This window comes from Vulpes vulpes, chromosome 11 (genome assembly GCF_048418805.1).
Source record: "Vulpes vulpes isolate BD-2025 chromosome 11, VulVul3, whole genome shotgun sequence".
In the NCBI taxonomy this organism is placed as follows: Eukaryota; Metazoa; Chordata; class Mammalia; order Carnivora; family Canidae; genus Vulpes; species Vulpes vulpes.
In genome coordinates, this window is record NC_132790.1 from 62,539,985 (window position 1) to 62,566,611 (window position 26,627).

Sequence of the window (26,627 nt, forward strand, 5' to 3'; positions counted from 1 at the left end):
ATTGATCTTGCTGGGATAAGGACACAAGCCTGGGGAACTGCAGGGAGCCGGAGGCAGCTGGAAGTTGTAGGGCAGAGTATGAGAGGGGGAAGCTCTGCCCTCTTGAGGCAAGACTAGAACACTCCCCCATACTCCGACCCCCCCCCCCAAAAGAAGGGAATAGATACTGGAGAATCTCTGAGAAGGGCAGGTGCTATGCTTTGGGGTGAGAAATCTGAATAGGTTTGGGTGATCTGAATGCAGAGGGGGCTTGGCTCTCTACCTTTCCTTGTTAGATCACCAGGAGACAGCAATGCTCCAGACTAGAAAAGGCCATGTGTCTTGTCTGATGAGCCTGGGACAGCCTCAGAAAGCTAGCTCCCCTACACCTTAAAATGACATAGAGCAGCAGAGTGAACCCCAAAAGGTCAAGGATCTCAGCTAAGAGAAAAATCACACACACATGACTCATAGTGAGTGCCTCCTTAAATTTTGTGCCCTGAATAAAGTACCTTGCTTGCCTCATGCTAGTCCCAGCTCTGCATGGGGAGGCCCTGGAAGAGAAACAGTGCACAGAAAGAGAGGCCAGTGAAGGAGAACCCTCTGCCGAGCTCCTAGCTGAACGGGCCACGTGAGTGATGCAGGTGTTGCATGGAATAGAATCCCCTAGGTAACCCGCAGAATGATGAGGAAAAAAAACCCATCATGTTGGAAGCCATGAAGTTTGGAATGGTTTGTAACATAGCAATACATAACTGAGTCACCTTGGTTCACAACCCCCCCCAAAACTCAGGAGCAACTCGAGGAAAATGGGAGAGAAAGCCGTTTTAAACCGAGTGTGTTTCTTCTATTTGATAGACTAAAGGCTTGTACCATCCATTACATTTCAGTTACAGAAAAAGAATTCATGTTACTTTTCTCCTATTCCTGAATAGGTCTGAAACTCATATCGTCTTCATGTATTACATGGAAAAAAACCCCACAATTAAACCTGGTCACTTCTCATTGCTTAGGTAGTAGCCATCCTTTGACCACTTCCCAACAGCCCTCACTCCTTCTTTGGTAATGATACTCTGTTTTTCCCTTTGGCAAACTGCCCCTCCTTCATTCTATGAGCACCTGAGGTACTTCTAATCAAGGTGCCTGCCCTAAGTCCAGGGATGGACACGTGAGCAACCCAGGCCAGCTAGATCTTCTTTCCCAGAATCTGCTGGCATAAGAACTGGAAGCCACTGGGCCTGTGTTGTTCCAATGCCCCAGGAGAGACTGCCCAAGGGTTCCTGCTACTGCATCCAGCCCCCAAGATGCCCAGACCTTCTTGGGCTCCTCTCCTGCCCCACCCCTTAAGGTTCACCAGCACCTTCCCAAATCTGCCTTTCCCTTAACTTAGCCAGAATTGGTTTCTACTGCCTGTCACCAAAGAGCCTTGGCTGTATGCCCTATTAGAGCAGGAACCCAGTGGTGTCCTTTATATTTTTCAGTGTGGAGGTCACATGGTTGGGCCATGTGTTGGCCTGAGTACCTGCAATTGTTGCCAAAAGGGTCACTTGAGGGAGGAACACTGATTTATCTGAATGGAAGTCTGTCAACAACCCCTTGGAGAAAACTATGCCTCCTGATCCATGGCCTTAGGCCACATGCTTCCTCCCCCTCCCCAGAGAAGTCTCAGCTGTCATCTATGAGCAGCAATCTTGCTCTTTGTAATTCAGACAGGAGTCTAGCCTTTGTCTTCCCACCAAATCCCCCAATGCCCTGAGTAAGGTGCCATATTCATCAGAGATCTTAATTATTTATGGATTGATCTGACTGCTTTAACTACTCCAGAGAGCCTCTTCCCTGAGACTCCCACCTCATGTCCACCTGCATATAGAAGTCCCATTGAATATGGTAGAACAAAGCAAACCACAAGTGTGGCAATAGGGCCCCAAGGCTGTGGAACACCTAGGTGAGCACACAAGTGGTGACTGGGAATACTCTAGACCAACACTGTGGAAGCCAAACTCTCCAGGAAGGTGGACCCAGTCATAGAGGAGACCTGGTCCTTGTCCAAGAATGATGCCCTTGTACCAGGTTGTCCACACCCCCAGCCCACAAAGACTCATGAGAGCATGTCTCCCTGGGTGCCATGTGTTACCGTTTCTGCAGCACAGTGACAAACTCCGTGAGCCGGTCACGCTCCACTTCAGCGGCCTGCCAGAGGGCCTTGAACTCGGTTACCTGTGCCTGCCAGCTTTTTTGTTCTGGGGAGTCTGAGAACCTGGGGACCAGAGTGGGGGCAGAGGGCAGAAGTCACTTGGGTTATCTGAAGACACACTTACCTGTGATGGTGGGGGGTACTGGAAGAACATTCAGGGATTTTCAGAGACAGCCACAGAGAAGGCAGCCAACCCAGTCCTTCCTGGCCCTGCTGGTCCTCCTCCTCTGGCTCCTTCTCAGCCCACCATTCCTGTGCCTGCTGAGGTCTCTAGACCTCACTTAGCTGCATCAGTACCTCTGTCCATCCAGTCCCTGTAGGGGCCTGGAGTTAGGCTGGCTCTTATGGAATTTGGCCCCTAAGGGCCTGGGGTGCCCCAGGAACCCTTTGCCAGGTAGGCTCAGTCTCTGTCTCCTTGCCAGTGTGCCCTGGCCCTCCTGCATCTCCTGGTTTGGCCCTAAGCCCATTGTACTTTCCTGGACTCTTGGCTTTGTATCTTGGTCAGTTTTCTTCAGTGCCAATCTAGCCTGTCACCACTTCCCTTCTTGCCACTGGGCCTGCCTACCAGCCCCTTATCTGTTTGCTGGAGCCCAGACAGAAGGTGAGCTCTGCCCCCCGAGCTCCCCAGGACCCACCTGTGAATCTCAAGGTGCTCTCTGCAGCTGAAACCCTGGTGATCCTGGGATTGTTCCCACAGAACACATGGAGACCCGGGCTGGGGCATGCGAGACCAGAGGCTAACTTGTTTTGGGGCCTTGGGCAGGTCTCTTTCCCTCTCTGGGCCCGGGTCCTCCCTCTGAACACTGAGGGGGTTGCTGAGAAGGGCCTGAGGACCTCAGACTCCTCTGTGTTCTGCCTCCTAAGTATACTTTAAGGCATCGCTGCTCAAAGCACAGTCTCTGAGTCAGTGACTACAGATCCAGACCTGCCGAATCCGAACCTGCATCTAACCTGCAGATAACTAGCTGCTCTGTGTGCACTGTGATTCAGAAAGCTCTGATCAACTCACCTCCACAATTTTCTCATGGGGAGCAGGGGAGTAAGGGAGTTGCAGGAGAAAGGGGATTTCCTCCCAGATACCCCATCACAGTTACCACTCCAGCCCCAGTAGACACCATCTCTGGAGTAGTTCCTTCCTGTCCTGTCACTGATGAAAGAGGACTGTGCGCTCCATGAGGGTAGAGCCCACACGTGGTTGGGTTCAGTAAGTATTTGTGTAGCGTGCAAGAAGTAAGCTTGAGAACCAGCAGTCTGCACAGCTGAGGAGCACAACTGTTTCTGCTTCCCTGTGGAGGGCAGAGGCTATGGCCACACAAGCCTGGAAGGGATCTTGAGGACCACCTTGTCCCTCTTCCTGCTCCCACTATAGTGACTAAAACCCCAGAGAGACAGAGCCCATCCGCTCTCCCTGTAGCACCAGATCTCCCACTTTTGGAAGTGTGCCATGAGCCCCTGTGGCTTAGAGCAGCCCACTCTCCCTGAGTGCCCTTGGGACCCCCCGGCTCATGGATGGGGCAGCTGCAAGGCTGGCCTTGGCTCACAGTCCCAGTGCTGCCAAATGTCAGGCCAGAACTGTCTCAGGCACTTCTTGGGAAACAGCATCCCAGAGAGGATTGATGCCTAGAGCCATACAGCAAGTCAAACACGGATTAGGGCCACTTAGAGGCCTGGCCCAGAACCTGAGCTGACCAGCCTGAGGGGTGAGGACGGGGGTTGACAGCAGGAGCATGGCCCCAGTGGACAGTGGGCAGGGCTCAGGACAGAGCTCAGAGGCAGGACAAAGCCATCATTTGTCTGTGAGCTGGCAGGGAGAACAAAGAGCCCTTTTAAGCCCTGGGCTTGATTCTAACAACAAAGAGGGGGCCAGAGAGCTGAGGGGGTATCAGTGACTTAAAGTGGGAACCCATATGACATGAAATTCTGCCCCTAGAGACTGATTCTCAGTGGGGAAGAGAAGGCAAGGGAAGGAGCTGGGCTCCAGGCCCTGGAAGATTCCTTGTGTTAACTCTGTGGTAGCAGGAAGGGCAGGAGACTGCAAGCCAGAGGCCAAAACTCTAGTTCTGAAGCCACTTGTTCTATCACTTTGGATCAGCACTGGGCCTCTCTGATCCTCCATCCATGTCCTTATGTAAAGTTGGAAGAGTCCCTGGACTTGGCCTGGTCTTGGTTCCCCTCCTTTCAATGCGATGGCAATACTGGCTGAGCAATCAGGGATGGGAAGGACTGTGAGGGCCCTGAGGTCCCGAGTTCATACCTGGGTGAGGCCCCATGAGGACTGGGCAGAGAAGGCCACGTGAGAGCAGATTCCACCAGTGTGTGGCCCAGGCTGGTCACGGAGCTGTGTGAGGGCAGAAGGGGCTCATCATCATGGGAAGGCAGGCTGCGGCCTACCTGGGAGGAGAGCAAGGCCAGCAGGGATTCCAGGAATCTGAGAAGGCAGCCAGTGCTGGCCCTCCCAGCACCCCTGGCTGGGCAGTCCTGCTGATTTCCTGCCCTTCTTTCCAGAACTCTTGCATGCTCAAAATGAGACAGAACCGGGAGACATTAGAGCACCGAGCAATCCAACACAGGTCTGTTTGAGAATTCTAGAAGCAGGTGCATTTCAAGGCCAGCTGAGAGAGGATGTACAGGGAGATGTAACCAGACGTCCTGCAGTAATAATATCTGGACCTAACGGGCTCCTTGGTGCAAATGCAGGGCTAGTGGAATATGAGAGGCGCACATACTGGAAGGACAACGCCATAGTCATCTTAAAATTGCATCTGTGGCAGCAGAGGCAGCCTTTCTTTGGAATAATTAATATTCATGTTCTCACCCCTCTATCCCATTTTTTTCTTACCGAGAAGATCCCAGCCTGCCAACGTGATCACCTGCTGAGGCCAGGGACTTGGTCTGGATGGGGTCCTCCAGGAACTTGGTGTAGGCTGAGTGGTCCTCAGTCCCACTGGACCCCTTGTCCATTCCTTTATTCTGATGATACTGCAGGAAACAGACATGGGTTCGATTCTCAGTGCTTTGGCTCAGAGGCCTGCAGAAGGCAGGAGGGGGCCTTGGCTTGAGTCTGGGGCTTTTAGGGGATGTGAAAGAGGCTTCTTTTCAGGAGTGAAAAGCAAGGCCTGTTTGGTGAAGGCACTCCTTGCATGATAATGACATCTAATAATGCCTCTCTTCAGAAAGGGAGCTACGTGGGGCGTGGGGCGGAGCGAGGTGGTGGCTGGGCCAGGAAGCTGTTCTACATTCAGGTCCCAAAGGGAAGTGCATGGCCTTTGATTCAGGGCAGATCAGAGACTGATGTCTTTGAGTGGACCCACCTCTCTGGACAGCCCCACCCATGCAGGGTGAGTGCCAGGTGTGACCTGAGGCCAGCTGCCTTTGTCAGCTGGAGACACTTAGACTTTCCAGACACCCGGAGCCACAGAGGTTGGCAGGGCCTCAGCAAGGGCCAGCAGTCTTGGTGGGAGGCTGGGCTTACCAGGCCCCCTCCCCTCCTCCCATCTCCTTCTTCTGGATAGCTGGTGAGGCCAGACTGTAGAAGGTGCACTGGAGGACCCCCAGCAGGAGGGCAGGCCATCAGGGGTGGACAGCTGGTGAGCCCTGGACAACCTGGCATGTCCCCCAGCCCCACTCATCCTGAGATGCACACACCAACTGCCTGGTGGGTAATGCCCTGGCTCAATCAGCTGATGATCTCCAAGGTAAGGATCGATTCCCTTTTGTGTGCCTGGAGCCGGGACAGTGATAAGGTGAAAATACTGGAATGTTCCTGTGTGCTCCTTCAGATTTCACTTCCCAGTGGGAAACAGGGCAAGGAGTATGAGGCCATGTCCCCACTCACTGCCATACACACTCTGTCCCCAGACCTTTGTCATAGCCCTGGGCTCCCCATCAGCCTCGGGGACTTCAGCATTCTCCATCACAGCCACTGAGGCCCTGGGCTGCCTGGGCCTCTGGGAATGGATGGCTCTAAGACAGACCACCAACCCCAGTTGACACCAGCCTGAGGCTGGAGCTGAGAGGCTCTTGGGTTCCTGTGTTTTTGACCAGACCATGGATCTCTGGGAATAAAGGGTGGGGTGCTCTGTGACATGCCTTAGGCTATACCAGTCAGCCTGGCTATGAGTCTTCTGTCACTGGGAGACCTGTGTATCTGTCAAGGAATCTTTACCCCAGAGGCCACCCACTCCCCTGCCCTCTGAGCACCACCACCACCACCATGGGAAGGAGCCACAGAGAGCCCACAGTGCCTGACTCCTAGCAGCCGAGGCTGTGCTGGTAAGGCACCTGTCAAGGTTCAACACTTCAGGAGCTCTCTCCTTAGACAAGCATTTATGAGCATTTACTGGCTGCTCAATCCTGCACCAGACAACTAGGCACCACAGTATACGCCCTCTCAGGAGGAATTCGGGGGAGGAAACAGGAAAATGATCACACAGGGTGACAAAAGTTTGGCTTGAGGATGCACAGAGAGTTAGGAGAGTGACTGGGAGAGGCATGTAACACAAATGGGGAGCCCTGGGCTACCTGGAGGAGCTCATGACTTGGTAAGGTCTAAAGGCTGGGGCCACCAGCCAGGCATTGGCAGTGGGGGAGGAAAGGGAAGGCCCCTGCCTCAGGCATGTGCACAAGCCTGGAATGGGGAGAAAGCAGGGCTATATGAGGAGCTAAATGGTGGCCATGTGGCCAGAGTGCAGGGAGCAAGGGGTGGGAAGGGGAGGGTTGGAGAGGAGAGGTAGGAGGGGTAGCCAGAAAAGCTGGTTGTAGTCATGTGGGGGCCTACAAGCTGGATGAAGTGCAACTTCCTTCCCGCCATCCCACTGCCTGGAATGTGAGTACAAAGCCTGGCACTGTAGCTACCATTGTGGATCGTAAAGATGAGGCCCAGAGCTTGGGAGGGTGAGGAGAAGCTGGATGGAGCCTGGACCCTTGAGGACTGAGTAAGGCCAAGGGTGAGTGGGAGCCCCACACAGGTTTTATGCAGAGAAGGGAGACAATCGGAAAAAGAGGAAAAGCATGTGAAAAAGGATGGGAAGCCCGATGCAAGCAGGGGACCAAAGTGGAGCCAGGTGGTTTTTCCGGATGGCAGATGAAATTGTCAGGGCTTGGACATGGTTGCTGGGCCAGACCAGGCCAACGCCTGATTCACCTGCATACTGAGCTGGCCTATCTCCTGCTCCAGCTGCTGCACCTTGGCCTCCCGCTCAGCCACCATGGCCCGCAGCTGGGTGATGAGGCTGCTGCTCCGCTGGGCCTCACTGTTGACACGCTGGTCCAGACGGTGCTGCGACGCCCGGCTCTTCTCCTCCTGCAGACTCAGGCTGCCCAGAATCTCTTGTAGCTGCTTTAGCTGGTCCTGTGGGGCCAGCCAGGAGGGCAGATGACAGACAAGGTTAGCCATGACCCCTGGGCAAGGCAGGACAGGGAAGACTGCCTTCCTTTACCTGCTCCCTGCTCCTGCGGGAGCCAAAAGTGGGATACCACCTGTTCCCTTGAGAAGCAGAAGGAGAACTTTCTTTGCCTCGGGGTGGGGGTGGGGCATACTCAACCAGGCACATGGGGACCAGGCCCTCTTCCTGTTCTCAACTTCCTTCTCTGAGATTGGGCCAAGAAGGACATAGAAGGGACTCCTGAGACTGCAGAAAGCAACTCACATGGTGTCCCCTCAGCCAGCGGGGGAGATATTTGGGGAAAAAGAAACCCTATCCCTCTGCTGGGAGATGGTGGCAGTACCTGGACCACTCACCAGGGATCTCTCAGCACCCAACTGAGGCACCATCCCCTGTAAATGCCCCCAGAAGACTACCAGGTTAGAGGCTTCACTAGTGGGCCAACAGAAAGGGCATGCCAGTGATTTGGAGGGACTGAGGCCCAGAGAGCACAAGGGCAAACTGCTGGCGAATGGCAAGGCTGGGGCTGGTCTGCAGCTTTCATCATGACATCTGCAGTAACAAAAGATGGTGGCACACAGGGACCTCCAAGGACATCCAGGTCCACACCTTGTTTAAAAACTGGGATCAGGGATGCCTGGGTGGCTCAGCGGTTTAGCGCCTGCCTTCAGCCCAAGGCGTGATCCTTGGAGTCCCGGGATCGAGTCCCACATCAGGTTTCCTACATAGAGCCTGCTTCTCCCTCTGCCTGTGTCTCTGCCTCTCTTTGTCTCTCATGAATAAATAAATAAAATCTTAAAAAAACAAAACAAAACTGGGAGCTGAGGCTCAGAGAAGGGGTAAAATCGGTCTAGGGTCACCAAGTGAAGTGTCAGCAGAGGCAGGCCTAGAGTTCAGGTCTTCTGTGCTCTGCCTACCACCCATGCCCCCCAGACAAGCTAGGCATGGCCACCCAGGATCTGGGGCACAATTTGGGATTCAGAGACCCTGGGGCATCCCAAGTCCCAGAGAAACAAGGCCAATCTAGTGTCGGGAAAGCAGTGTGGCCTTGCTAATCAAGGAAGGCCTTATAGTCAGACCAACATGGTTTGAACTCAGTTATATGGTTTTGGATGACTTAGCTAACTAATTGGAATCTTAGTTTCCCCATGTGTGAACTGGGATTATAATATATGACCCTAGGGGTTGTCTTGGTGAGTAATCATGAACCACATGCACCCCAAGAGCCAGGTAGGGGCTCTATGCTGTCACATGGACAAAAATTCAAACTGGGCCCTCAGCTGTCCCTTCCATTCATTGATGAAAAAATAACCCAGGGTCCAATCCCATCTCCTTCCCCTGCATCCATTTCTTCCTCTTTTGGGGTCCACAAGTCCAGTGGCTGGTGCCAGGCTGTAACACATCATAGCCAGCACAATATCACACAACATGACTGGTACGTGTGCTTGGGCAGCCTCTGGTTGTTCTCATCCCTGGGGCATGGCTTTGGGGCTGGCACCCCTGGGGCTGCTTCTGGATTATGCAGGTGGCATCTGGGGTAAGTGAGAGCTCACTGCGGCTGGGGCTGGGTCATGGGCTTCTGGGCAGGGTGGGGGCTAGGTTTGAGGGACCGGGCTATACCATGAGGGCATCGATGAGCTCATCATCATGCCTGCCCTTCTCTGCCAGCGTCCCCATCTGACTCCTGAGGGTCTTCACTTCACTTGACAGCACCTTATTCCGGGACTTCACACCCTCAAACTTCTTTTTCAGTTCTTCAAGCTCTCTCTGGAGGCCATCTCGCTCACCAACAAGTTTCTGTAATCCAGAAGTATAGTTGTGGGCAATGGGGCTGAATGGGACTTTGACTACATCTGGTCTCTGGCTCCTACTCAGAGGTGAGGCCCAGTGACAAGAGAGGACTTGCTGAAGGCCCGAGAGCAAGGCAGCAGAGCTGGGGCCCCAGAGCCTAGCCCTCACCTCTGAGGGTTGTCAGGTGGGCCCATAGACTCCTGCCCCCTGCCCTTGCATGCAACTGATGTCACTGATAGATGACAGCACTCCTCCATCAGCCTGAGGACACAGGCATCCAGGCAGCTGCCCTTGCTCTGCCAGGGTCAGACATGAGAGGAACCACACTTGCCAACTGTGGGTGTGTCCTCCAGAAAGGATGGCTGTCCCCACCTTTCAATCCTGGCCTGAGCTGGGGAAAGAGAAAAGCCATGCTTTCATGAGCAGCACTGAGTCTAGGTTCAAACTGAAGTGGCTCACACTACCAAGAGCCAGAATGAGAGGGAGGTGCCCGTTGCATCACCTCACTTCCTCCATGTATGTCCAGCACATCAGCCTAGACTGTACCTCACTTGGGTCAGCTACAAAGTAGCAACTCAAGTGCTGTGCATGCCTTTGGAGTCTCTCTTATTCCTCCCTCCCTCCCTCCCTCTCTCCTTCCCTCCCTTCCTTCTCAAATATTTCCTGAGGGCCTACTATGTGCTTAAAATTGTTGTAGATGCTGGGGATACAGCAGAGAACAAAATAGAGTCTCTGTCCCCAAGGAGCTAACATCCTAGCTGGGGAGACAGATGTTAAATAGTGACAAGTGCTTACTGGAAAGTGGGGAAGGGAATGGGTAGGAGGGACAATGGCATGGTCAGGGAAGTCCTCTCTAAAAGGTGACATCTGAGAAGAGAACTAAAGGAAGTGAGGGTATGAGGAAAGGCCCTGGGGTAGAGCATGTGTGGCTAGAGCCCAGTGGGAGAGGGGGCAGGTCAGGGGCAAGGTCAGAGGGGGCAGAGTCCAGATTAGGTAAACCATCAGGAACCAAGATTGAGACACTGAGGAGGGTTTTGGGCAATAGGTTACATAATCTGCTTTGGTCTTGAGGGTTAATTATCATTGGAAAAGTATTTTCAGATCCTCGTGGAAGTGAATTACAGAAATGAAAACTTGTTGGTGATGAATTTAGAAGACCACCAATCTCTGCAGGTAGGCAGCCATTATTTACCTGTTGCTCTGCTGTCTACACACTCTAGGCTCTAGAAGGCTCCTGGCAGAGGACGTGCACACAGGGAATATCTTCTTTCTACTCACATTGTGGCTTACAATAGGTTCAATGACTGTAACATTCTATTCTGTGTGAACATGTAAGCCTGAGCTGGGTGCACCACACACCCAACATTTTCAAATCTCAGCTCCCCATCTCCCTTGAATTCCCCTCCCTGTGTCCCCTATGCACCCACTACATTCACTGGAAGTCCTTCAAAATCCCTCTGTATCTCCCCTTTCCATCTTCCATCTTGTCACTGAGCCCTGTAAAGTCAACCCTCAAATGTTGCAGGTGTCCAGCCTTCGGCTATAGTCCTACTGCCTTGGCTCAGGTTCTTGGTCATGTCTCAAATGGATTACTGCCTCCGCCTTCCATGCCTCCTCTGACCTAGCCCCCCATACCTGACCATGTGACCTTTCCAACATACACAGCAGTCCAAACCCTTTGGTGGTTCTCGACTTCCTTCAAGATTAAAGCCCAACCCCCTAGCTGGCCTTGCCCACCTCTCTAGTCCTACTGTTCTCTCCTCACACCTGATGATCTAGGATGCTGGGGGTGCAATGGAGCAATGGTCACAACGTTCCTAGCACAGGGTCTAGTCTTGAGTAGACGCTCACAAATGCAAGTCTCTTGATGACAAGGTAAGGCCTCACCATTAAGAGGCCCATTGCCAGGGCCACTGAGGTAGGCTGTTCAGCCTGCCAGCACTCTGTCCTGTTCTGCTTCTTCCTCTACTTTCTTTGAGAAAACCCTGCTCCTCACTCTCACGCCAACTTCTGAGAGGCTGACTCACCTCCCAGACCTAGGGGTTAGGATCTGAAGCCTGGCCAATCACAGCAGCCTGTATCAGTGACTGGCTATAGTGACTGGCTCAGGGATGCGCCCATGACCTATGCTAGCCAGGTGACACTTAGTTCTGGGACTTCGTTGGAATTACCTGGAAAGAGAAGCCCTTTGTTTGTCTGTAGTACCAGAAGCTGGAACTACCAGGAGTCTCCACTTGAGAGGGTGAAGTCAGGTCCAGAAAACGTGGCATTAAGTAAGACCAAGTCCCCAGATCCTTGGATCCATCTGTGCCTAAAGCTAGGCTGCTTCTATACTGTTCATCTACAATGTGCCAACCAGTTCTGTTTGTCACATAAGCCCGGTAGAGTCCAGCTCCTGCCACTCCCGGCACTGCCAGTGAGAAGCAGTCCATGGTGCTAGTGTTAGCCCCCCCGCCTTCCAGCAGCCTAGAGCTCTCTTCCATTGAGCCCTGTCTAACACTGTTACTGGCCATCACTCTGGGCTGTGACTTTCTCCTCTCCTTCTACGTGACCATTTCAGGTCCAGCTTCTCCAGAACAGCCAGGATGGGGCCACCAGAAGCTCATGAAATGGGCTGAGGACCCAGTCAGGAAGTTCAAGCTGGATTAACAGGACATAAGGAACATGCACCGATGTGACCCCAAACCCCATGTTCCCTGCCTCTAAGGGGTGGCTTGGAGCTCATGACCACAAGGGCTTTGAGGCCCTGCAGAGGTGGTCATGATCTCCTAGTCCCACGTACCGAACTGACCTCTTCCCTGGACATGCATTACCTCCCAGCCCTCCTGTTTTTCTCTTTCTAGGCTGCGGATCCTCAGCAGGTTTTTCTCCTGTGCTGAGAGCTTCCTTGGGTCTGGATAGGCAGATGGCTCATCACCAGACATTCCCGTAGACTGGCTCCGGGTCTGTCCCAACTGCTTCTCAAGTTCACGAACCTGAGGGTGATAAAGTTCGTCATTCCACAGTGGGTCTGCACTCATAGACTCAACTGCTCAGAGGCTGTCCTAAGGTACAATGGGAAGCCCCACTAGACAGAGGACACTGTACTTCCAGATGAACACAGAAGCCCCATATGAGGGGCACTGAGGTGGGGAAAGAACCTGGGGTGGCATCTGGAGCAAAACAGGGGAGGACACAAGGGAGGTTAAATCTGAGAATGAGAAAGATCACGCCATCCCTTATCAGCTATTTGAGACCAAGAAGCAGACGTGTGACTCCAGGAACCTGGGAGGGAAAGGATGGAGGACCTCAGTACAAGGAAGAACTCTCTAACCCAAGACTGGGCGCATTCCTGGGGAGACTGTAGGTTCCTGGCCACTTGCGGGAGATGCTGCAGAGGGAGGGTGGGGTTTAAAAGCTGAAAGATCAGCTCAGAGCCTCACTAGCTGTGTGACTATGCACAGCTCACCTAACTGCTCGGGTCCCTTACCTATGAAATGGGCCTAAGGGTCCACCCTGCATGTTATAAGGATTCAGTATCCTGAACTTGTTTAAGTCTGGGAACTCCCAAGATGCTTCTTGAGATGACAAATCTTGGGGCCCACTCCAGACCAACAAGTCAGAGCTCCAGGGGAAGGACTGGGAATCTGCATTTTAAACAAGTGTTATGGGTGCTTTCTAGGATTAGGCAACTTTGAGGTGAAGGCCTCAGCACACAGTCTAGCACTCATAGGCTCTCGGCAAGTGGCAGGTAGATGTCACCCCACAGCACGATGGCTTTATTGCACTGGGGTTGATGTGAATAACTCTTAGGGTCCTTCTAACACGGGTTTCCGTGTTGATACTACATAAATGATGGAACACAGCTAGGTAAACCTGTGCCGGGGCAAAATTCACCAGGATCCCCAGTAAAGGCCCGCAGCACGGCTCTGAAGGCACATGTCAGCGCCCCCGTGTGGCATGCTATGGTAATTCCATTCAAGCATCAGCACGTATAGTGTGAAACTTTTAAACATTTATCTGTGCATCTTAACAACAACTAATGTGTGGTGTGCTTATTATGGCCAGGCACTGGGCTGGGTGCTTTACAAATGTTATTTCATTTAACTCACAACACTCTTTTTTGCAAGTGAGCAGACTGAGGGGCAGAGGGATGAAGTGATTTGCCCAAGGTCATCGAACCTATAGACTAGTGACCGAGGCCAGACTCAAACTGGGGTCTCTTGAACCCCAAGGCCACACATTGGTCATAAATCACAGTGTTTTGGACACTGTCCCCCCTTCGTGTTGGCCTCAAGGATCCTATAAGATGCCCTGGGATAAAAACCACCCAGGAACTGTGAACTTGGAAGTCCCTGGGGATGAAGGCCATGTACTTGCCCAAAAGGGAAAGTCACTCACCTACTCTTGTGCTTCTTGGTTTGAAGGTGAAAGAGGAAAATAACCACCACAGCTAACCTTTGTGCAGTGTTCCCTTCACGCAAGGCACCACGTTGGCCATTTTACACCTATTGACTCATTCAGTCTTCCCATCAACACTGTGGGGTAGCTCCTGTTGTTCTCCATGGTATAAGGAGAAGAAAACCGAGGCCCAGAGAGGTGAAGGAACTTGCCCATGGTTGTACAGCTGGCAAGTCGAGAGCTGGGATCCAAATTCAAGCAGCCTGGCTCTGGAGACTCAGCTCATAGCCTCTAGAGAGTGCTCCAAAATATTTAGAACATAAAGAGGGAGACAAGGCTAAGTCTTTAGTGGGTAATTAAAACTTTCAAAAGTCTACAAAGCCATCTGGACAAAACTGGAAAAAGCCGGCAAGTACACCAGTCACGCAAATTTACATGAACTAGGGGAAAAAATATGCCTAGAGTAAAATAAATCAAAGGTTTTGGCATTTGTTAAGCGCCAGTGCCTGGCACATGGTAAGTGTTATATAAATCCTTGTTCATCAAATAACAAATTAAAATCAGGTTGGTGGGGGAAAATATAAAACAACAGCCCTGCAAGTATGCTCTGCTGGGCCTGAAGGCCTTTCCAAGGTCCTACATGTACAATGTGAATTGATATGTGCCTTTCTGGTGCATTTCAAGCCCTCTGTTCTGGGCCAGAAGAATTTCACTCACCTTGCTTTGCAAAACGAGAATTTGTTGAGCCCTCCCCCTCCAGGTCCCTGGGGAAGACAGGAGCTGTTGGACATTCACATCTTCCCCGACCTCGCTGGTCAAAACCTGGAAAGGACAAGGCCTTTGGTGAAGACAGGAGAGAGAGCCCCACGAGAGCTCTAAAACTGCCATGTACTCAGAAGCAACACTGGCTGCGTGGGGCTCCCAGAGGGCCTAGGCCCTGCTTACACACTTTTCTCCTGCCTCAAAGGCCAGCTGACCATGCTCTCAGAGCAGCCATCCCTGGGAAAGTAGTGATTCTCTTGTCCTTAGTATTTCTTGGTCATGTTGACCGCAGATAAGGAATTGCCAACAATGTTTAGATGGGGTCACCTGCTCTTGACATATTCTGGGATGAGTGAACCACAAAGTTGACCAAAATCTGTTTCCTCAATTTGCTCACCTATCACTTAGAACTGAGATCATTCTAGATGGCTACAGGAAATACATTGCCACAGGGACTCGACCTCTGTGAAAAGCCACTGATGAGGGGCCATGTCTGAGTACAGCAAGAAAGAGGACCATCAAATGCCAGCTGGGGATATTTGGTTTCAGCAAGGCCCAACATTGTGGCTGCTGAACGGTGGGGTGCAGACCCTAACTCAAGGCTTTGAGGTGGAAACAGAACTCTCCAGCTGGTGCCCCCAAGCCCCTCTGAAGCCTGTCATGGGAACCAATCTAGTGCACCAAGTCTCTGGTGCTTGTTTCCACAATAGAATACTGTTTTGGAAATCTTGGCTAGTCTGAGTGGTTCCAGCAGGGAAGACAAATGCCAGAGAATTCACTATGTAAATAAAAATAAATAATGAAGCAGCTGGGCCTGTGTCCCAAGTCTGAGTATTTTCCTTTGAAAGGGGTCTTTAATACACAAACAACCTATTCATTTTCTAATATTACAGACAGCAGAGGGCAGGAGGCAAGTCTTGGCAGGCTTCCAAGTCCAAGGTGGCTTATTAAGGAGAGACCTGGGATCTACTAGGGTACATGTAGCACAAGGAAAGTCCACAGAACTCTCCCTGGGTAGGTGGTACTGTCTCTTCTGTCCAGGGTGAGAAGGGTACCACTAGGGCCTACAGGCAGCCGAGAACCCTAATCACCAATGGTCTGCATGAAGGGTGGACAGAAGGAAGTTACTGGATGTGGAGCCTGACCCAGAGCAAGCAGCATGATGCTCATGGGGCCAAGCCCTTGCTGCTCCTGAATGGAACCCATTGTTCTGGCCATGCTCTTCCCAATCCCAGCCAGTCAAGAACATCTGACCCCTGGCTCTGGAATACCTTCTGGGCCATCCGGAGCTCCTGCTTCACTGTCTGGATCTGGTTGCGGAGGTCACTCATCTTCAGGTTTGTGGCTGCCAGCCTGTCCTGCAACACCTTCACCTCTGGGGTCTCTGGCTAGTTGGGCAGGGTGAGAGGAGAGAGTAGTCACTTGTTGCCTAAAGAGTAACAATAATCATAGGCTCCGTTCAACCAGGTCTGTGCTGGGCATCATGCTAGGTGCTCCATGAGGGGCAACTCATTTAATCTTCATGAGCCTCTGTGAGGTGCATCCTGTTGTCAACCCCTTCTAGATGCAAAGCAGAGGTTGGCAGAAGGGGTGCATCCCCTTGGCTGGGGGGACCTGGTTGGAAAAGCTGGAGCAGGGACATGAATCTGGCAGCCCACCTCTGGGAGCTGAACCTTTCACTCAGAGTATCGCACATCCATGGATGCAGGTGGTGGCCACAAAGGGGGAACCCCTGGAGGGAAGCCTGTGGGATCCACAGCTCCCAGACACTCCCAAAGTGTGGGCACTCTCTGCTGTACTCCAGAGACTGGCATTGCAGCTAAACTGTCCCCACTCAGAATAAAGAGAGGACTAGTTCCATCACAGAAGGCAACCCTCGCTTGGCAGGAGGATCACAACCATCCTAACTTGAGGCCTCCTTCTCCTGAAACCCATCAGCTTGGGCCCTGAGCTCCTTTTCCTGGCAATGAAATCACTAAACAGAAATAAGGACCCTGTTTCATTGCCAAATGTTCCATTTCTGTGGCTTGAAGAACTGTAGCAATCATGAAAACTGCCTGCTGGAACTCATAGAAATATCTTTTTTTTTTTTTTTAATAAGGTTTGATTTAAACTACTTGGATGTAAATTTTTCTCAAATGCCACCCATTTCTGTCTTTGGTAGAAGTTTCTGAGACTCACAGAAGTTTGGCCTTAAAGGGATTTCCACAGTCAGCCCATGGGACCCCCTTCCATAAGAAAATAAGGCCCAGAGAGGGGAAGTAACTAGCCTTGGGGCAAGCAGCCTGTTGGGGGTGACATGAGTTGGATTAGAAGAAGCCCAGTCCTTCCCCAGCGCTGATTTTCCCCCTTGAGGCTGTTTCCGGCACCCAGGCATCACGAGTGGGCTGATCGGGAAGCGGACACACAGTCCAAGAAGTCTGACCTCATCGGGTTTCCTCCCCTATGGAATGGGTATACAAGCACTTCCCTGTCCTGCTTCTTCACAGCACCACCATGAGGCTAAACAGAATAACCAATGTGAACAGAGTATACACTGGGAACTTACATAAAACACAGATGTATCTTTTTTAAAATTTGTGTATGTGTGCAAGTGTACGTGTGTGTGTGTGTGCGTCCTTCCCCCCAGTCTGGCTGCTTGCCATTCCTTCTCACTGCTGTTGGATGCCCGTCCTGCCCCTGCTAAGGTGCTGCTTTGCATCTGCCCAAGGCTGGCAAGCAATACCCCTGCCTGTCATATCTTTGATGCCATGGGCCCACTGGCCCTGACAGGTGGTGCAGGAGGTGTGTTATGAGCATCCCATGGGATGGGCTCACAGCTGTGAGCCTGCTCAAAGCATGGGAAGGGCAGACATCTTGGACCCAGATCTAGAACCCAGGCAATGACTCCCCTCTCCAAGCCTGGTTCCTCATCTGTAAAATAGGATTGTATTAACACCAGTGCCTGCGGCAGGGGGTTGCCGTATGAGTTGAGAGGAGATGTGTATGAAGAACTCTGTCTGGGGCAGATTCTGACAGAGGATAGTGCTGGGGTGCCTAGCCTGGCTGGGGTGAGGTGCTGCTGGGGTGAGCAGCTGGCAAAGGGTGCTGAGGCCTAGCTAGTGTCCTGGTGAGGGCTGGGCCCATGTGCATGGCAGCCTTCTCCCCTTTGCTCAGCCAAGCCCCCAGTCCTCTCCTCCTGGACAGCTGGGCCAACTCTATGTCGTTGCCATCTCAGAGCTGCTTCTGCCTGGAGCAAAATTCCACAGGCTTTGTGGGAGACCTGAGCATGGGCCTAATCCTCCCGTTCCCTGTGCTATTTTCTTTGAGGGAATAACTGACATGCAGTCCAAGGGGAACAGACAATGCCAATGCTGCTCATGACATAGCCTCTGGGAGCCCCACACCGACCATGCCAAATGGAGACAGGGCATTCAGGTCCACTCTGGAATGTGCTTTGGCACATGGGGGCCGGAATGTGATCGCAGTGGCAGTGATCGCAGGCCTCTGAAATGTGGTTCAGGCTTGGGCTACCCTGAACCGCATAGTGAGGGGGCACGTTGCTTTTGTCCTTTCTCTGATCAGAAGGTGCCCTGGAAAACACAGGGTACTGCTGAACTGAGGCTGACAGCCTGTCACCCACTCTTCCATCAGAAGCCTACTGGGCTCCCTGCAGCCACCGAGCAGAGCTGAGTGCTCCAGCTCCAGCTGCTGGTCAAGGCCTCCCTCCGTGGGTGACTCAGCCTCCTCTGGCTTACATTCCCCTTTCCCTCTTGTGGGAGGCTGGGCTGCAGCCAAACATTGCCCAGCCAACAGCCAGCGAGGAAACAGAATACTTAGTGCTCACCGGCCTCTCCACCACGCTTATACTGCTCCTGCTGGAGGGCCCTTCCCCATCTTCCTTCTGCAGCAGGAGGAACCCCTCCTTCAGCCCATGTCCCAGCTGCCTCACATGGAGGGTGTGTTCCCCCTGTGAACTCTGAGGGCCTGGGGCTCTTTCTGAAGGCCCTGTCCCTTTCCTCCCTTCAGCATGGCTACCCATCCCCTCTTGGGCTCCCCTTTGTACAGAGGACCTGTATTTGGTTCCTTATGTCACAGGGCTCAGAAAATCCTGTCAGTCTCCCATCAATGGCAGCCTAGTCAGGGACATGGAAATGTTCTGTGTTGTAGATAAACCAGGAGCAGCTGAGCCAGGAAAAGTCCTTTAGGACAGCCCCTGCCAAGGGCAGAGCCCCTCTCTTGCCTCCCTAGCAAGGAGACAGGTTTACACTAGACTAACATTCAGCCCGGTGAGTTCCCTTCCTGGAACCTAAGGGCCTGTCACTGTAGACTGAAGGCTGAATCCTCCTCAAAATGGGCATGAGGTGGCTTGATGCTGAGTCGTAGGCAAAAAGGAGGTGGAGCTAGAAAAGGAGCACTGACGAGGTAGTCCTAAGGCTTGACTCCCTGTATGTCCAGGCTTCCTATGAAAACCCCTGGGGAGGCATTGTTCTTAAGACTCTGATGCTACCTACTATCTAGTGTGGGCTCCATGCCTTTCCCTGGTAGTCCACAGGGTCAGACTGCCTTCCGTTTTTGGAGCAGCAATTCCCGTTTCCTGGGTTCAAGGCCCTACTCACTGGCTCAGTGGACTGGAATGTAGGAAATAAGCCGCCATTCCCAACAGTCACTTTTATTTTGTAGACTTGGAGTTCTAAAAAGGCAAGACTTCTCACAATATGAAATGTGCTCCCCACTGGCCCAACTAGGCTCAAGGAGCAGTAGTGAGCTCCTTGTCCCTGGGGTAAGTAAGAGGCTGGATATCTCCCCAGTGAGGATGCTGTAAGGGATGCTGCTGGGCCAAGAGTAGGAGGCCAGTTGGAGCAGGCCTTCCCTGCTGGTCCTGAAATTCTAGGGTTCCAGGGTCTCCCTCACTGGGGGCTGATCAGAGTTAGACCTTCTCTGGCCTCCCTGGGGGCATGCCTGGCCTCAAGCCACAGACTGTTCCCTGACAACCACTCTGAGGATGCTGCACTAGTGGGCACTGGCCAGGCAATGGGGTGGAGGTGGACCCCGAACAGAGGCGCCTACCCTCCCATAGAGGACAGGAGAGCCAGGCCCACAGCTGCCCCACAGACTCTCTAGCACAGAAGAGAACTCATACCATGGCTCTGTCTGCCGTCTGAGCCCTCGGCGCCTTGGCTCCCGCGTCGGTGGCCATCTTGGCTGGTAGCCTGGCCAGGGCCCTCTGCAGCTGAAAAGCAAACCTTGCACTTAATACTGGATCCTGCTTGGCAACTGTGGTGCCTGAGTGCAGTGCTCCCCTGCCACCGCTGGGCGTGTGCTTACTGGTTTCACTGGTTCAGCTCACTTTAGGACCATTAAGGGAAGAGCTCTGCCCTTCAAACTGCTCTGCGATGGGAGAGGGCCTAATTGATTGTCTGCCTCACTCCCCAAGGCACACACCAGGATTCACTAACAGCTTAATACATAATACTGCAGCCATGGTCTGTATCCCAGAGTTCTACCCACAATCTGGGAGGTGTTAAGTAAAGGGACGATGGACTTCGTGCAGTAGACAAGAAGACAGGGTCTGAGATGCTAAGAAACCTGCCACATGAGCTGATGGCCTATTGCCAAGCCCGGCACTTCATACAGACAGCCAACTGACCCTTTAAAAATTTCCCAACTGTTCACAGAAAGATAGACCATGTCTGATAAGGCCGGGGGTGGCCTGCCCTCCCACCTCTGACCTCACCTTGCTCCATTCTTGGCCACACAGGTTTCCTCTCAGACCTTCTTCCCCACTCAGGGACTTGGTGTCTGCTGGGCCCTCTGCTTGTGACCCCTTCCCACCCTCCAGGGACCCACTGTGTGTGCCCCCTCCTCTGAGAGGCCCTCGGTGCTGGATCTGCTTCTGAGGAGGCAAGGTCCATGCCTATCTTGCTCCCCAGTAGAGGGCCTGGCACAGAGCCTGAGATGGTTCTCAGACAATTTGTTATAGAGTAAAGAAGCTCTAATTTGATGCCCAGAATAACAACTAAGGACAATTCCAGAGGACAACAGAATTGGAATTGCAATGCAGCACCACCATGTGCTGTGTGACTCGAGAAAGCCCTCTAACCTCTCGGAGCTCCAGCCTCTTCAGCCCACATAAGGGAGCTAGGTTTTCTCTAGCATTCAGATTCCATTCCAGCTCCTATGGGACCATGAACTCCTTGGGTTGTGTCCTTGCCAGTTTGCGGGGGGGGGGGGGGGGGGTCTGTGACTAGCTGGGGGACGGCAGGGAGCAGCAGAAAGAGGAAGATGGGCAGAAGTGAGACCTACTGGTGGAGTGCGCTGGGCTCTAGCTTCACCTTAGCAAAGATCCCTGTTAATGTATGTAACAAACATTTATCTAGCATTTGCTACATGCCCAGCACTGCTGAAGCATTTTATATTATTGAGTCTCTTAATCCTCAGAAAAACCTTAGGGTGAGTACTATTATTACTGCCATGTGTCAGATGGAGGAAACTGAGGCACAGTGAGTTTATAACCTGCTCGAAGTCACAAAGCATGTCAGTGATGGAGCTGCAGGCGGTCAGGCTCTGGGTCTGTGTCCTAACCACCATGATGGCTGCCTCTCCATGCCCTCTGACTTCTTGCTTCCTGACACACTTTCCCCCTCTCAGGACATGGCAAAGACTGAGGGACTCTTTGCACACGCTGACCCACAGGCCCTTCAGAAAGACCCAAAGCATCTAACTGTGGCTCCCTCTCTCAAGGAGTGGTCCAGGGTCCTGGAAGTCCCCTCTAGAGGCAGGAATGACTAAGGCCCCTCACTTCCCGCTCCAGCTCCTGGATGCGATTGCTCAGCTGCTTCACTCTGGTTTTCGCACCCTCTGACTCTGCCGTCAGCACCCGGTTCTTTTTGGACAGCTCGACAATTTTGGTGGCAATCACATCCCCGGCCATACCAGCTGTCCCTATGATGAAGGAAACAGTAAGGTCAATGAAATGCACAGGCCCACACATCAAACTCATGCCACACTACCAATGGCCCCAGGGCTTTAAAAGCTGGAACACCCAGGCAAGGGCAGAGGCTCAGGGGAGTTATGACATACCTAGTCACCCTGAAACCCAACTCCCATGAATAGAAATGCAGCCACTCAGAAAATTATAAATTTTATTTCTATGGGATATAAGTTTATTGCCCCAATTCCTTCATGCCTTTCATGCCCTCCTCAGTGACAGGTTACACATCCACATCCTGTGCTCTATGACTCTACTGTGCCCTCCAGGCAATAGGATATACTTCCTCAACCCTTCTATGCCTGCCTGACTCTGGCTCAGCCAATGACTTATTTGGCCAATCAGTTGTCAGCAGATAAGGCACAGGTAGAGGCTTGAGAAGCATTTGTGTAGTTAAATCCCCCTCTTTTTGCTCATGCCATCTCCACAAGAAGAACACAGCTAGGCCAGCTGGCTGGTCCCAGGAAGAGGAAGAGAAAAGTGGCACATAGCTGAACCACCCTAGCTAGGCCTGGCCTAGGTCTGCCAAGCCCCAATTAACCCCAGAGGTTTGAGCTCAATACATGCTTCTTGCTGAATGCTGCTGACATTATGTGGTGGTTTCTTGCACAGAGTTTTGTGGTGATACCTAACTAGTACAAATGCAAGCATCCATTTAGTATGTATTTATTGGGCTTCATGAAGGGTTGGATACTCTCTGTATTAGGGATTCAATGGTGCATAAAAAAGATTTATAGAGTTTACATTCTAGCCAGGGAGATAGATAATAAAAAACAAATAAATATGTATTCCAGTGTCCAGGAAGACTACGTGCTATGAAGTAAAAGAAAGCTGGACAAGAGAATGAAAGGGATAGGTGAGGGATCCCTGGGTGGCGCAGTGGTTTGGCGCCTGCCTTTGGCCCAGGGCGCGATCCTGAAGACTCGGGATCGAATCCCACATCGGGCTCCCGGTGCATGGAGGCTGCTTCTCCCTCTGCCCGGGTAGCTCAGTGGTTTAGCGCCACCTACAGCCCAGGGCGTGATCCTGGAGACCTAGGATGGAGCTCCTTGCATAGAGCCTGCTTCTCCCTCTGCCTGTGTCTCTGCCTCTCAGTATCTCTCTCTCTCTCTCTCTCCCCCTGCTTTCATGAATAAATAAATAAAATCTTAAAAAAAAAAAAAGAAAGGGATAGGTGACACTATTTTAGACTGAGTGGTCAGGAAAAGCCTATCTGAGGAGGTATGTATGAATAGAGACCTGGATGAATGAAGTGAAGGAGAAAGCCATCAAGAAGAGTGTTCCCAACTGGGAAGAACACTCTAAGAGGAGGACACAGCAAGTGCAAAGGTCCAGAGGCAGGAACATGTTTGGAGTATCTAAGACCATCAAGCAGGGCAGAGTAGCTGGAACACAGTGGACAAGGGCAGGAGGCTGTGGAAGAGGTGGCTGGAAGGGTGTGAATGTGGGAAACTGAGTGGTGTGGGGCTATGCAGATAGCAGCCCAGGAGACTGCCTGGCTAGCCTTAGAGTCCCCTGTCCATTTGTGCAACAGCATGTCTGGTCAGATGGTCTGCAAGTTCTCTGAATGCTTCTGACACTCCAGGAGTGGGTAACTGGCAGAGACACCTGCCTAGTCCTGCTTTTTAATACGACTGTCATGAGTCTCATAACAGCCTGGGAGTGACAAGTGGTGGAAGTAAATAGGCAGGCTAGATGGTTTTCAAACTGACTCAGCCCAGGCTTGCTGCTGCTAGCCTGGGCCAGGCAGTGAGTAGAGAAACTGGGAGCAACTATCCTTGGCCACCTCCTATCTGCTGGAGATGTTGGGGATGCTTCAAGAGGAAGGGCTCAGAACATGGGGATGGAAACCATATCTAGAAGTACACATGGTCCAGCCATGAGTTTTCTGGGTTATGTTTTCCTTCCAGGAATCAAAAATCCTGGAACTAGAGGTAATAAAGAGGTCCAAGAGAGGCCTTTTCTAGTCTAAAGGGCAGGAAGGGGTACTCAGAGAAAACAAGAAAAATCTGTTTTTTCCCCCCAAGCCCTACTCTTAAAACTTTAACCCCATGATGGCGGGGGGGGGGCAGTGGATGGGTAAGCACAAAAATGCTAAGTATGTGGGTAAATATAATAGACTACTTTTGTCTCCTTAGGTTACCCTATGTGTAATGGTTGAGAGCAAATATTATAACATTGTCTATTGAGATTTTCAATACATAGATATATAAAACATAGACATCTAAAAGCTGGGGGACCGATATGGTGGTTGTTTCTTCATTCCACTTGAAGTGGTAAAATATTAATTCTAAGTAGACTGTGAAAAGTTATATAATTTGTGATCAACTTAGCAATCACTAAAAAATCGTACAAAGAAATATCATACGGAGAAATACCGTCTAAAAAAAAATTAAAGCCATCACTAAAAATCCAGCTAAAGGAAAACCAGTCTGTCAGAGGCCTGTCACTTGTGGCCTGGTCTATAAACATGGGCCAGGCAGCCAGACTTTTCTCTTTCAAACGTGACATTGGAAATTAGAAATGGGGACCTCACAGCAAGGAGTGGATTCTAAGGGGTCTTGAGGAAGAGTTAGGGCTGGCAATCAGACAAGACCATGAGCAAGACCTGGCAGAGACCAGGAGAGAGCATGGGACAGGCTAGGCAAGAGCGAGTAGCCCTCAGGCCCCAGTCTCCCAGGATGAGGAAGCATCTCCTGCTCCCTTCCCTGGAGCCCATCAGCTTCTGCTGAATGTCAAGCTGCCCTTATTCATCTAAACCCAAGCCAGGCTGGGTGTGTTTCTATGCCTCACAAGTCCCTCTCCTCAGTGTGGTTTTTGTTTTAGACAGAAAAGGCCAAAGAATGGAGGGAGAACACAATAGGCTACCAAGGGCTTTTAGGATACCAAATTCTCTTGCTTTTTAACTCTGTACTGGTGCTTTGCATGCACCTACCCTTAAAGACACTGGCTCTCAGAGGCAGGGAGGGACGCTCTGACAGATGCCAGCTGAGGCCCATTGGTATCTGTGATTCATTACACCAGCTTTCTGGTTTAGTCAGCTACCTGGGAATTACTCAATGGGTGTATGTGGAACAGAGGACAATCAGGGCCAAGGTCCCCACCACAGCTGCGGGGCCAAGGTCTAGCTCATGACCACAGAGCCAATGTCCAGCTCACACCCACAAAGCTAAGGTCATCCTCGGGTCCATAGGGCTGACCGACATCCCTACCAACAAAGCCAAAGTCCAGCCCAGACCTGAAGGGCCAAGCCTCACGCTACACCCTACTGAGTCCTAGGAAATCCCCTCAACACAGCTACCTTCCCTGTCTCAACCATTTTTCTGAAGCAGCAAGTGCTGTAGAGTGAATGCCTACTTCCACTGTGGCTTTTTCACATCCACAATACAATGTCTGAGCCAGAGCAGCAGGATAAAAGGGACCTTGCTGGTTTGTCAACACGCAGTGAGTGAGCATCCATGGCGAACCCCTGTCGTGAGTCCTAGCTGGGTTACCAACACTACCCAGAAAGCCTGCCCACTGTCCCTGCTATTCTTGCACTCCCATTTCCTGGCATGCTGGCTTCCTCAGCCTGTTCTCTTCCTCCACCCTCTCCTTCATTTCCAGAACTTATCTGGACAAGCCTGACCGCAGCTGACCCTTGGCACTCTCTCAAGCACCTACCCTCTGGAACCTGCTGTTTGCTCTGCCCGGAAGGCTCCATGGCAGCTGGGACAGCTACGTGGAACTCAGGGCAGGCACTGTCACAGCAAGGGTGGAGCTACCTGTGAAGGCAAATCTGTCATCTTCTATTTTCTTTTTGAGATGTTTGATTTCAAAATCCCTTTCCTTCAGCAGCTTATACAATCGCCCGTTTTCATCTACCGTCTCCCTGAGCTGCTCTCGAAGGTGTGCAATCTCATCTTCAAGCATCCTACAAGGGCAAAGGCAGAATTACAGGGACCAGTGGGTGGGAGTCAGGTTTGTTGTATCTGGTTAGACACTAGGTGGTGATAAGAACAGTCTGTATGAAATAGAAAATGTCAATGAGCAGATTTTAACACACTGTTCTCAAAACTGAGTGACTATGAACACATGCACAAACACACACACACACACACACAAACACACGAAAGGACACAAAAAGTTTGAATAACATTGTTTACTACAGGCTTAGGAGAGGGCTATAAAACCAACTACCTCTCTCTAAGAATTCATATTCCTTCAAGCATCCGCAGAACATGGATACAAATGTATTATATTATAGGTCACAAAGGCAATCTTAGCAAATTCCACAGAGTGGACATCATACAGGCCATTTTCTTTAATGGCAATTGACTAAAATTAGAAATCATACTAAAAAGGTAGCAAAAAATAAAATAAAAATGCAACCCCCCAAATCCATCATTTGTTTGAGACTAAAAAAACCCATATTCCTAAATTGCTTAGGGTTGAGAAGAAATTGTAACGTGTATTATGAAATATTTAGAACAAACTGAGTGCAGCGGTGATATACATCAAAGTTTGTGAAATGCACCTAAAGTGATACTTGGACATTTATAGTTGTAACTATATATATACACATATATATATATGTATGTATATATATAACTATATACATATGTATATATATAACTATATAAACTATATATAAACTATATATATAGTATAGATATAACTATATATAAACTATATATATAGTATAGATATAACTATATATAAACTATATATATAGTATAGATATAACTATATATAAACTATATATATAGTATAGATATAACTATATATAAACTATATATATAGTATAGATATAACTATATATAAACTATATATAAACTGTATATATATAGTATAGATATAACTATATATATAAACTGTATATATATATATATACTGTATGTGTATATACACATACAGTTAAGGCTAGGCCTCTGGGTAAACCTGATAGAAAATCAGAGCAGGTGCTGTGTTTTTTTTTATTATGAGTCGTCTTGCCAGGCTCTCTTCAGCCCTTTAAAACATGAGAAACACGTGGTTGATGGGTCTGTGATCACTTCTACTGTGAGGCACGGAACGGACTCCCTAGGGACAGGTGTGCGGGGGGGGGGGGGGGGGGGGGGGTGGTAAGTACAGAAGTTAGAGGGAACAATAATTATTAGGAAAGCTGATATTATCATTATCATCATCA

General features: G+C 51.0%; 1 protein-coding gene and 1 long non-coding RNA gene across 4 annotated transcripts in view; one reads left to right on the forward strand and one right to left on the reverse strand.

Annotated features, from left to right (window-relative positions):
- The window catches only part of LOC112921608 (protein-cysteine N-palmitoyltransferase HHAT-like protein), a 67,819-nt gene that overhangs the window by 25,774 nt on the left and 15,418 nt on the right, over positions 1-26,627 (reverse strand). For all 3 annotated transcript variants that reach the window (XM_026000919.2, XM_026000920.2, XM_072726579.1), the window contains exons 3-13: positions 25,225-25,373; positions 21,272-21,414; positions 19,613-19,702; positions 15,762-15,878; positions 14,446-14,550; positions 12,162-12,323; positions 9,178-9,354; positions 7,317-7,523; positions 5,013-5,152; positions 4,428-4,511; positions 2,114-2,236 (exon numbers count right to left, since the gene is read on the reverse strand). In XM_026000919.2, coding sequence (XP_025856704.1) covers positions 2,114-2,236; positions 4,428-4,511; positions 5,013-5,152; positions 7,317-7,523; positions 9,178-9,354; positions 12,162-12,323; positions 14,446-14,550; positions 15,762-15,878; positions 19,613-19,702; positions 21,272-21,414; positions 25,225-25,373 — 1,497 coding nt within the window. The remainder of the gene's footprint in view (positions 1-2,113; positions 2,237-4,427; positions 4,512-5,012; positions 5,153-7,316; positions 7,524-9,177; positions 9,355-12,161; positions 12,324-14,445; positions 14,551-15,761; positions 15,879-19,612; positions 19,703-21,271; positions 21,415-25,224; positions 25,374-26,627) is intronic.
- On the forward strand, positions 5,403-15,302 carry LOC140594447 (uncharacterized). The gene is made up of 2 exons (XR_011995239.1): positions 5,403-5,868; positions 12,192-15,302. It is a non-coding gene; the product is annotated as an uncharacterized lncRNA (long non-coding RNA).